General features: G+C 44.8%; 1 protein-coding gene across 1 annotated transcript in view; it reads left to right on the top strand.

The window, feature by feature from the left end:
- The window catches only part of SIRT6 (sirtuin 6), an 86794-nt gene extending 74881 nt beyond the window's left edge, over nucleotides 1–11913 (top strand). Inside the window, exon 8 of the mRNA XM_075337862.1 lies at nucleotides 11577–11913. Within this exon, the coding sequence (XP_075193977.1) occupies nucleotides 11577–11828 (252 nt within the window). The 3' untranslated portion in view covers nucleotides 11829–11913. The remainder of the gene's footprint in view (nucleotides 1–11576) is intronic.
- Nucleotides 11914–12489: the final 576 nt, after the last annotated feature.

Genomic DNA, 12489 nt, shown 5'->3' with positions numbered 1-12489 from the left:
AAGAAAGTGGGTAACAAGTTTTGGGGTTCATTTTGTTGTGTTATTTCTTCTAAAAGTGAATAAATTTGGGGTAGAGCAACATTTTAGGTAAAATTTTTATTTTTTGCTTTTTTTCATTCCACTTTGCTTTAGTTCCTGTGAAGCACCTGAAGGGTTAATAAACTTCTTGGATGTGGTTTTGAGTACTTTGAGGGGTGCTGTTTTGAGAATGGTGTCACGTTTGGGTATTTTCTGTCACCTGGGCCTCTCAAAGTCACTTCAAATGTGATGTGGTCCCTAAAAAAATGGTTTTGTGAATTTTGTTGAAAAAATGGGAAATTGCAGATGAACTTTGACCCCTTCTAACTTCCTAACCCCAAAACATTTTGTTTCAGAAATTGTGCTAATGTAAAGCAGACATGTGGGAAATGTTATTTATTAACTGTTTTGTGTGACATAACTCTCTGGGTTAAGGGCATAAAAATTAAAAGTTTGAAAATTGCAAAATTTTCAAACTTTTCATCAAATTTCCGATTTTTTTCACAAATAAAAGCAAAAAATATCGTTCTAAATTTATAACTATCATGAAGTACAATATGTCACGAAAAAACAATGTCAGAATCACCGGGATCCGTTGAAGCGTTCCAGAGTTATATCCTCATAAAGTGACACTGGTCAGAATTGCAAAAAATGGCCTGGGCATTAAGGACAAAACTGGCTCCGTCCTTAAGGGGTTAAAAGGCTCCTTAACGAATCATGGTGACACACAAAGTGGCGTGCACTACCATGTGTGCCTTGCCACAAGTCTTACTCCAGTTAAGTGGCATAAGGCATAAGTAACGCCACCGCTCGTTATGAATTTGATGAGCAGAGGTCAACACGCTCCCATACTGCCCCAGATCTTCCCACTTTGTCGGAACTGGACAAAAAAAAAGCATGAAAGCCTCTACACTATGCATGCTCTTTTGATTTTTCTGGTGTAAATGTTTTGTTGAATCTGGCCAATGTGTGCTAATTTTTGGAAAATGCCAGTGGCGGCAATATGATAATTACAGTCCTGCTCATTATTATTGGCACCCATGAACTTTAAGTACATATTTGGAATATCTCCTGAAAAAATGAATCAAGTGAAACAGCTTTTTTGTATAGAGTATCTGTGTTAAATTCAAAAGTGCAAATGATAAACAACAATTTTAAAACAAAAAACAATGGGCGGGAAAATCTAAAAACCTAAAGCATGCTGTGACACTAGTGTTAACATTCTTTACATTAAATTAGTATGGAAACACATTTTGACTCGCTTGTGGTAAATCACAAATGAGAATCACCTGTGATAAATTGTTGGTGCCCATGGGACTTTAATTAGCCAATGAATGATTACTTCAGAGTTTTAAAAAGCCATATGGTAGGTCTTATTACTTTGTCACAGTGATGAAAACAAAGGAGCTGTCTGAGGACATCAAAACTGCTATTAGCAAACACACGACTTCCAAAGGGTATAAGGCCATCTCCAAAGACCTTGGTATCCCAGTTTCAACAGTGCGCAATGTTAAGAGGTTTGCCAAGCATGGAAACATCAAGAACCTCCCTGGACACGGTAGAAAGAGGACAATTTATGAGATGTCTTCAAAGGTTGAGGCAAATGGCAAAATAAACACCACTTCAAACATCCAAAGACCTGAAAGCCAACTTGGAATAGTCTGGAGTCATGGTTTCAAAAAGTACCATACGCCATACACTACACCAGGGGTCTCAAACACGCGGGCCGCATGCGGCCCATCAGGGTAGTTCGTGTGGCCCCCAGGCCCGTGCCCCTGTTCACTATCGCAGCCAGTGCAGGGGCCGCAGCCACTGTCTGCACTTTGTCAGATGAATGTGTTGCTGGTGCTGCGCTCTGAGTCAGGGACGCTGCGCTCTCGCGCCGGCAATACAATCATCTCACATAAATCACTGACAGTGACACTGCACCTGCTGCGATAGTGACCGGTGGCACGGGCCTGGGGGCTGCACGAAGCAGATGTGAGGCAGCGCGGGACAGGTGATAAGAATGGTGTGTGTGTGTGTTGGACCGTAACCCCTTAGCGACCTATGACGTACTGGGTACGTTATGGCTCCCTGGTACTTAATGACCCGTCACGTCATGGCGAAATCGCAGCCCCAGTGGCTACGATCGCTGCAAATACCTTAGATTCGGGGAGAAGGGGACCTCAGGAGGGGTGGTGTCTCCTCCCCGGACCTACGGAGGCTGTGACTGGCTGACGAACGACGCTCAGCCAATCACCGCCACTAATGTTTCAGCCATTGAAAATCGCTGAAACATTGAAATCCAGCCAAGATCAGTGCAGCTATAGCCCTGATCATTGGCTGGAGCTGGGTGACCTGTGTTTCACCCGCCCCCAGCTCTGATTGGAGAGATCGGCCTTGTGACCGATCTGTCCAATCACTGTGGATCTGGGGCCGCAGACCACTCCCCTCAGCTTCACTCCGGCGCGGCTGTTGAAGGTGAGGGGAGCTGCTGACCCATTACTACAGGATGGCGACAAAGTGCGCACATTACTATGGGATGGGGATAAGGCTGGGGACATTACTATAGGATTGGGACATTACAAGGATGGGCACAATACTATTGGATGGGGACATTATTACTATAGTATGGGGACATTACTATAGGATGGGGACATTAGTATAGGATAGGGACTAGGATGGGCACATTACTATAGGATAGGGACAAGGTGGGGAACTGGAGAGGGTGCAAAGAAGAGCGACCAAGATTATTAGAGGAATGGGGGGGCTGCAATACGAAGACAGGTTATTAAACTTGGGGTTATTTAGTCTGGAAAAACGAAGGCTTAGGGGAGATCTAATCACAATGTATAAATATATGAGGGGACAGTACAGAGACCTTTCCAAAGATCTATTTACACCTAGGCCTGCGACTGGAACACGGGGGCATCCGCTACGTCTTGAGGAAAGAAGGTTTAATCATAATCACAGACGAGGATTCTTTACTGTACGAGCAGTGAGACTATGGAATTCTCTGCCGCATGATGTTGTAATGAGTGATTCACTACTAACATTTAAGCAGAGCCTGGATGCCTTTCTTGAAAAATTTAATATAACCAGTTATGTATATTAGATTTTATGACAGGGTATTGATCCAGGGAACTAGTCTGATTGCCGGATGTGGAGTCAGGAATGAAATTTTTTCCCCATTGGAACTTGTTTGCCACATTGGGGTTTTTTGCCTTCCTCTGGATCAACATGTTAGGCTACGGGTTGAACTAGATGGACTTAGAGTCTCCCTTCAACCTTAAAACTATGATACTATGATACTATGATACTATAGGATAGGGACTAGGATGGGCACATTACTATAGAATGGGGACAAGGTGGGCACAGTACTATAGGATGGGGACATTACTACAAGGGGACAAGGTAGGCACATTACTGTAGGATAGGGACATTACGACAAGGGGACATGGATGGGAAACATTACTATAGAATAGGGATAATGCTGGGGACATTATTATAGGGTAGGGACAAGGTTGGCACATTACTAAAGGCTGGGCACATTACTATAGAATGGGGACAGTAGTATAGGATAGGGACATTGCTACACGGGGACAAGGATGGGGAACATTACTATAAGATGGGGGACAAGGATGGACACATTACTATAGATTGGGGACATTACTTTAGGATGGGGACAAGGATGAGCATATTACTGTGGGATGGGGACTAGGATGGGGTACAATACTACAAGGGGACAAGGATGGGCACATTACTGTGGGATGGGGCACAATACTACAAGGAGACAAGGATGGGCACATTACAACAATATGGGGAACATTATAGAAATTTTGACCAACATCTTTTAGTATAGTGCTAATTGTAAGACTATTAGTTACAAGAAAGGAATAAAATATATATATATAATATATATATATATATATAATATATATATATATATATATATATATATATATATATGTGTATATATATGTGTATATATATAAAAAGTTTATATTTAAACAAAGAATGTGCACGTTTGCTATAATGAACAAAAGAAAATGTTCAAAATCAGTGATCCCAAGGTGTGTAAAAAAACAATAAAATATATTATATATGGTACCAAAAAAAAGTCACTTTGTCCTGCAAAGAATGCGGCCCCCCAAATTATTTTTTTTCCTCTGTGCGGCCCATACACCCAGCCGAGTTTGAGACCCTGTACTAAACAAAGCAGAGATTATGGGCGAAGGCCAAGAAATAAACCTTTGCTAAAGAAAAGACATAAAAAGGAATGACTGATCTTTGCCAAAGAGTACCTTGACAAACCACAATCCTTCTGGGAAAATATTCTATGGACAGATGAAACAAAAATAGACTTTTTTTGGCAATGCAAAGCAACAGTTTGATTATAGACGGTGAAGCTTATAAGAAAAAGAACGCTCTATCAACAATTAAGCCTGGTGGAGGGATCCATAATGCTGTTTGGTTGCTTTGCTGCGTCTAGCACTGGAGACCTTGACCGTGTCACAGGAATCATGAAATCGGAGAGCTTTTAGAGCAATGTCTTAACCAGTGTAAGGAAACTTGGTTTGAGTTGAAGATCATGGGTCCTCCAGCAACAAAGCACACATCCAAAAGTACACAGGAATGGTTGAAAAAGAAAAGATGGACTGTTTTAAAATGGCCATTAATAAGTCTCAATCCTATTGAGGATCTTTTGGGGTGAGCTGAAATCTGCCACTGGGAATAAGAACCTGGCAAAAATTCAAGAGCTTGAACAAACTGCAAAGGGAGAGTGGAAATTACCAACTGAGATGCGCAAGACGCTTATAGATGATACCAAAGGGTATGCAGCCAAATATTAATTAGGAGTGGCTCTATTGCAGCACATGCTGTTTATTTGGTTTCTTCTTTGAAATTTCCACATGTCAACTTACCGTATTTTTCGCTTTATAAGACGCACTTTTCCTCCCCAAATTTTGGGAGGAAAATGGGGGGTGCGTCTTATAAAGCGGTAGCGGGGGGGGGGGGGTCCTGTCTGAGGCGATCGGGCGGGTGCCTGTGGCTGCATGCAAGCGCCCGGGTACCTGTACTTGCATGCAGCGGCAGCCGGGTACCCGTGGCTGTGTACGGGCGGCAGCGGGTGCTGTGTGGGGTCGGCAGCCAGGTACCTGTGCTTGCATGCGGTGGCAGACGGGTACCCATGGCTGTGTGCGGGCGGCAGCCGGGTGCTGTGTGCGAGCGGCAGTCGGGTGCCCGTGCAGGTACTCGGCTGCCGCCCTCACACAGTCACCCATCTGCCGCCCGCACACAGCCATGGGTACCCGGCTGCCACCGCACGCAAGCACAGGTACCCGGCGGCTTGTACGCGGGGTGGGCGGGCAGCCTGCTGGCTGCCACTCTGTGCATGCGGGGCGGGCGGCTGTGCAGCTTACCAGTTGTCCGCGGTCCCACTTTCAAATGATGGCGCCGGTGGAGCTCTTGGATGAGAGCTCCATCTGCGCACGCGCTGCTCCGGGAGTCAGCGCGTGCGCAGATGGAGCCCTTGGATGAGAGCTCCATCTGCGCATGCGTCGCTCCGGGCGCCATTACTTGAATCGGGACCGCGGACACACTCCACCACTGAGCCGTCGCCGCCGCTCCCACTACTGAGCCGCCGCTGCCACCACTGAACCGGGACCGCGGACACACGCCACCACTGAGCAGTCCCTGCCGCTGCCACCACTGAGCAGTTGCCGCCGCTCCCACCACTGAGCCGCCGCCGCCGCTGCCACCACTGAACCGGGACCGCGGACACACGCCACCACTGAGCAGTCCCTGCCGCTGCCACCACTGAGCAGTCCCTGCCGCTGCCACCACTGAGCAGTTGCCGCCGCCGCTGCCACCACTGAACCGGGACCGCGGACACTCACTGCACCGGCCTGCTGCACGGCTCACACGCCACGGCTGCTGCCGCCACCACGGACCCCACGGATCCTGCCACCGCGGACGCCACCGCGCCTGCAACCACGGCACCTGCAACCACGGACCCCGCTGCCACTGACCTGCCGCGCCTGCCAGCACAACCTGTGCCTCCTGTGACCCCGCTTCACCACCACTGCTGCCCCCCTCCGGTAAGAGAACACCGGAGTATAAGACGGACCCCATTTTTCTTTTTTTTACCTTTTTTATGTCTAAGTTTGGGGTGCGTCTTATATTCCGGTGCGTCTTATAAAGCGAAAAATACGGTACATTGTTTTATTGTTGAAAAAACAAAAAGCCAGCACTAAATGTGTACTTCAGCACTAAACATTCCAAACTGTATTTATTATAAAAATTTTGAGATTTTTGGCAAAAAATTGCAATTTCTTGAGCTGCCTCGCCACGTCACGGCAAATCTCATTTGAGGCAGTCCTACACTAAAATATTTTTATAAAATGTGCCATACGGCCTCACATATGAACAGTAGAACTGCTCTTAGCAGCACTCACCTGGTCTATTTCAATCCCGTACCCATGACGGAGTCATGGATGTGGGCGGGACAGGTCCAAGCAAATGCTGCATGAAGTAAATAGCCTGTGGACAAAGCCTGATGACTTAATGTGAACAGTCACCAACCGCCAAAATCTAGACAGATGGAATACATCCCAAATTGGGGTGCATAGCAAGGTGGAGGTCACCCACCGACCAATTCAATGAAGAAAAAACAAAAAGCCAGCACTAAATGTGCACTTCAGCACATTGTTTTATTGTTGTATTACTTTGAACCACTAATTAAAAAGTTCTGAGTATATAACTTTGGTAAATTTCCATTTATTTCTGAAGCTATTATACCATTTATGAAAACAATGAAGTGTCAATAATGGTGACCAGCACTATACACCAGTAGATGATTCCCCTGAGTGTTGTAATTATAAACATTCTGGTCAATTTTTGGGGAGTTTTGTTGTGCCATCACCTTAGGGAATCTACAAAGACAACCTCAAACTATTCCCGCAAAATCTTTTTTTATTTCCCATGGCAAAAATGTAAAATTTTGAGCTAAATCTGCTAATTGATGTAATAAAAAAAAAAAAAAATAACAGCAAGGTACACCGAGGGCAATGTTCCTGGACAGAAATACCTCACAAAAGTCGAAGCTATAGCACCAAGTGAGGAAAAAAAGATGAAACTTAGCTTAAATATTTATGATTAAAGGTAATCTGTGTATACCACACCTAAACCATACTAAAACCACAAAATACAAATGCCCTGCAATAAGGTGCCCTGCAATAAGGTGCACTGCAACAGATACCTGCAGTGAATTGGCACTTATATCACATTACAGTTGAAAAACAATGCAAGGTCAATACATCAGGATGCAGAGAAATTGCTCTGATACGTCTTTCAAACAGGCAGATTTCTGGAAAGTGGGTACCCCAAGAGAGTTTTGATTAAGGCCTATTAGGAGACACGGGTAATGAATAGATCTGACCTTTTTGATTTCCACTCCCAAGGAAAAGGGTGACTGAACAATCCGTTTCATCACTACCTTTTCAAATGGGTCATAATAGGTAAAAAAAACATTTTGGAAAAACACTGGTCCGTCTTGAGGATGGATAAAGCCATTAATTCCAAGGTTGGTGAATATCCCCATGTGACCTACAGAAATGGGAGATCGATTAAAGATAGACTAGTGCATAGCCATTTCACTACACCCAAACAACACACATGGCTAAAATCGGAAACAAAGGGATGCTTTAGATGCGGCAACTGTGTGGCTTGTATATCTGTTTCCCCATCAAAAATCTTCAAATCGAATGTCACACAGGAAGAGTTCATCATACGCCACTTCATTAACTGCTGTTCCCAAAGGGTCATTATAAGGCCACATGTATCTGCGGTAGCGAATATGTGGCAAAGACCATAAGGGAATTTAGAAGGCATATAGGGGACCCACATGGGTGACAGAGCACAAGAGGGAAACATCATTGGCCCGACATATGAATAATATGCATGGTGGTAAGAGGAGGGGACTGAGAACGCCTTGTCTTCCAACGTGAGACAAGGTGGATCTTCAAATTGGATACGATGTCACCAAAAGGCCTTAATGAGCAGCTAAATTTTGGCTACTTTATATAAGGGCAAATGGTACATTCTAATATCTCTGGTCAAGGTTTATTTTCCTTTTTCCATCAATTTGCATAAAAATCTGTATTAAAGTTTCTTAAGGACGAATATGATATGGGCCCCTTACTCTGTATCTAGTGCGAAAGGCATATGTGGTACCCCACCCTTTTCACACTATTTTTGTTGTTGAATATCTCAAGTTTATGAGAACACATGAAACACATCACTGCTCACCATAGTTCTTTAAATTGAAATTGATAGTATTCTATCAATTTCCATATGTAACAATAGACTACTATCTTAATATGGAGAAAGTGCTTTGTTGAGGACCATTTGGAAAGAATTACCGTATTTTTCGCTTTATAAGACGCACTTTTCCTCCCAAAAATTTGGGAGGAAAATGGGGGGTGCGTCTTATATAGCGGTACCTGGGGGGGGTCCTGTCTGAGGCGATCGGGTGCCTGTGGCTGCATGCAAGCGGCCGGGTACCTCTGCTGGCGTGCGGTGGCAGCCGGGTACCCGTGGCTGTGTGCGGGCAGCAGCCGAGTGCTGTGTGGGGTCGGCAGCCGGGTACCTGTGCTTGCGGGCAGTGGCAGCCAGGTACCCATGGCTGTGTGCGGGCGGCAGCCGGGTGCCCGTGCGGGCGGCAGCCGGCTGCCACCCTCACACAGGCACCCGGCTGCTGCCCTCACACAGGCACCCAGGTGCCGCCCGCACACAGCACCCAGCTGCCGCACGCACACAGCCACGGGTACCCGGCTGCCACCGCACGCAAGCACAGGTACCCAGCCGCTTGCACGCAGGGTGGGCGGGCAGCCTGCTGGCTGCCACTCTGTGCGTGCGGGGCGGGTGGCTGTGCAGCAAGTTACCAGTTGTCCGCGTTCCCACTTTCAAATGATGGCGCCGGTGGAGCTCTTGGATGAGCGCTCCATCTGCGCATGCGCTGCTCCGGGAGTCAGCGCGTGCGCAGATGGAGCCCTTGGATGAGAGCTCCATCTGCGCATGCGTCGCTCCGGGCGCCATTACTTGAAACGGGACCGCGGACACACTGGGAAAACACCGCATCCGTCTGCTCCACCACTGAGCAGTCGTCACAGCCGCTGCCACCACTGAGCAGTCGCCGCCGCTGCCACCACTGAACCGGGACCGCGGATACTCACTGCACCGGCCTGCTGCACGGCTCACCCGCCGCCGCCGCTGCTGCCGCCACCACGGACCCCACGACTCCTGCCACCACGGACCCTGCTGCCACTGATCCGCCGTGCCTCCTGTGACCCTGCTTCACCACCACTGCTGCCCCCCTCCGGTAAGAGAACACCAGAGTATAAGACGGACCCCATTTTTCTTTTTTTTTACCTTTTTTATGTCTAAATTTGGGGTGCGTCTTATAATCCGGTGCGTCTTATAAAGCGAAAAATACGGTATATATATCTAGTGATAACAAGGTAGTATTGCCTAATGATATGCATTTAATATATTCCTTGTAAGGGGTGAGGTTGCAGAATATCTAGATTGCTCCACTGTGCATTCTTGACAATGTGTGGTTTAATCTGTAAACCCCTCTTTTAAAGTGTATTTGATGGGGTCGTGGAAACTGATAGTGGTAGTTTGCATCATGTTAGATTGTTGACAGCACATCATCTGAGATCCTATGCGGTACAGGGCCTGCGGTCCAGGTGACAAGTATCCCGGTTGCAGGGCTCTCTGTGTGGTGACGCGGATTACCATGTAAACTGTTCAGGTCTCATGATGATGGCAATATTGTACCACCCACTGTGATGATGTGTGTTCCACTGTCTGTGTTCCGGTGGACTTTACCCCAAAAGTGGGGTGTCACCTAGGCTAATGGGGGGCGGTGCAGCGTTCTGTTTATTCTGCCAGGCTCTATGGCACACATGCACAGCATAACTTGAAAGGAAGACTCGGCGTGCGTTCCATCCCTCTCTTCTGTCGTGAGTTACGGAGCAGGGGAGTCTTAATGACTAAACACCTGCTTTTCTCTGATGACAATCTTTAATTAGTTTGATTCTAGGTACATTTGTGTGGGCCGGCTATCTACAGCAGTCTGGTGCTCTGTGTCTGGACACCAGCATAAGCCCTTTCTATGAGGAGTGTATGCCTTTTCCGCTGATGAGTCTTGTGGAGGAACAAAACGCATCGGGAGGCATGTGGGGCATCTATAGGGACGGTGAGGAGGAATAGATTTGGACCGTCCTTGACTACAACTCTGCCTGACAAATGTTGCTGTGACGGACCGTATGAACCCCTGGATGAGTGAGATATTTCCTATTCTGTCCATGTTTGTATTTCCTTTGAATGAGGGGTTATCTATTGCAGACTAATTTTTACCACTGTATGCATTTCCCCTCATGGGCCCAGACATGAACTAATATGCTTGGTGATTGATTGTTAATTTTGATTGCATTTATACCTTCTGTGGGTGGCAATATTGGCACATGCTATAGCTTGCATTGTTTTTTCAACTGTAATGTGCTATAAATGCCATTCACTGTAGGTATCTGTTGCACAGTGCACCTTATTACAGGGAATTTGTGTTTTTGATATGGTTAATATTTGGGTTTTATTATGGTTGAGGTATTGTGTACACAGTTTAAATATTTGATTAAAGGTTACGTTTTATCCTTTCTTCCTCACTTGGTGCTATAGCTTTGATGTAATAAATTTAGTGTAATTTATTATCACGTAGCTCATTGGTAAAGGAATTGGTGAAACATTTGTGTGGTAACTATCCTTACTGTATTCCTATATGAATTCACTGAGGGTTATAATTCCCAAAATGGGAGTAATGTTTGTGGGGTTTTACTGTTCTGACACCTCAGGAGCTTTGTAAATGGTGACCTCAAACTATTTCAGCCAAATTTTTATTAAAAAATCCAAATGGCTCTTCCTCCCTTTCGAGCCCTGCCATGTGCCCAAATATTTTAATTCCCTTTTGTGAGAATTAAAAATTGGAGGCCAAAACAACATTTTAGTGGAAAATATTTTTTTTTTCTTTTTTCATTTTTACGTCAGTGTAAAAAAATTCTGTTAAACACTGGTGGGGTAGAACTGTTGACTACACCCCATAGATGTATTTCGTGGGAGTACAATTTCCAAAATGGGGTCAGTTGTGATCTCCTGCAAGAGACATGTTAAGAATTCTGACTGCAGTTAATTTAACTCACATATTTTGAGATTAGTTTTACCAGCTAGAGTTGTACCAGCCCTTTTCACACGCTTGATGACATGTCATAATGCTCTACTAAGTATTAGGTGAATTTGTATACATTTCTGTACTTTTTGTATAACAAGGACTGCAATACTTATTACCTGCAATACTGCATTTCTGAAACTAATATATGGAACGCAGTATATGCCAAAAGCTACTTTTGTCTTGTTTTTTGTGCATTTGTGTGTCATTAACCATACAAGTCAAACTGCAGTGTAAATTGGATTGTTTTCCTTTATAATAATTTTGACCATTCCCCATTTTTACCTAGGATCGTTATGCTGATCTGCGAATTCATGGATATGTGGATGAAGTAATGACACAGTTAATGCAGAGTCTAGATCTTAAAATTCCTGTGTGGACTGGTCCGCCAACTAAATCAGAATCAAAAGATCGGGTCTTTGACCACCATATTGACTGCAAAAGAGATTCAGATTCTGCAAATCTCAAAATGGAAGGAAGGGGCATTGAAGAGAAGCCTCACCTTGCAAAGAGAGCAAAACTGGAGGCAACCTGTGTATAAAGTTGGATAAATGTTTACAATCGGTGAAAGATTTTGTAAAAAAGGAATGTTTTTTTAGTGCTGATCCATTAAACATTTAAGGGTATATGCATATGTTTGGTATTTGCAGCAGATATTTCTGCAGGCAGGAAAAGTGCTATGTGCAGTATGCACACTTTGTGTTTCATGCATTTTTGTTTTCATTTTTTTTTTTCATTCATTTTGAATGGGTGAAAAAAAGCTGCATACTAAAAGAGCTGACATGCTGCAGATTTGGAAAAAAAAACTGGTTCAGATCTGTAAACAAAAATTAACAGAATGTGCATGAATTATCAGAAATCTCACTTTGTTAGTATTGTAAAATGCTGTATCTTTACTGTAGTAGAAATGCACAGAAAGAATGCAACATGTAAACGAGTCCTAAAAAATTATCTTAAGTGCTTCGGAATAGGTGAAAAACTTCACTCTGAGCAGGAGAAGCGATTGGAGTGTGTAGCCATAAAGTCCCCTAGGGGGACTAGTAAGATCAATAAAAAATGTAAAAAAAAGTTTTAAAAATATGAACCCCCCCCCCCCAAAACTGAAGTTCAAATCCACCCCCCTTTTGCCCAATTGAAAATAAAACAATAATAATAAAAACATACACATATTTGGTATCACCATGTTCAGAAATGCCTGATCT

Source organism: Anomaloglossus baeobatrachus, chromosome 1, assembly GCF_048569485.1.
Source record: "Anomaloglossus baeobatrachus isolate aAnoBae1 chromosome 1, aAnoBae1.hap1, whole genome shotgun sequence".
Lineage (NCBI taxonomy): Eukaryota > Metazoa > Chordata > Amphibia > Anura > Aromobatidae > Anomaloglossus > Anomaloglossus baeobatrachus.
This window is presented reverse-complemented; position numbering and strand designations above follow the sequence as displayed.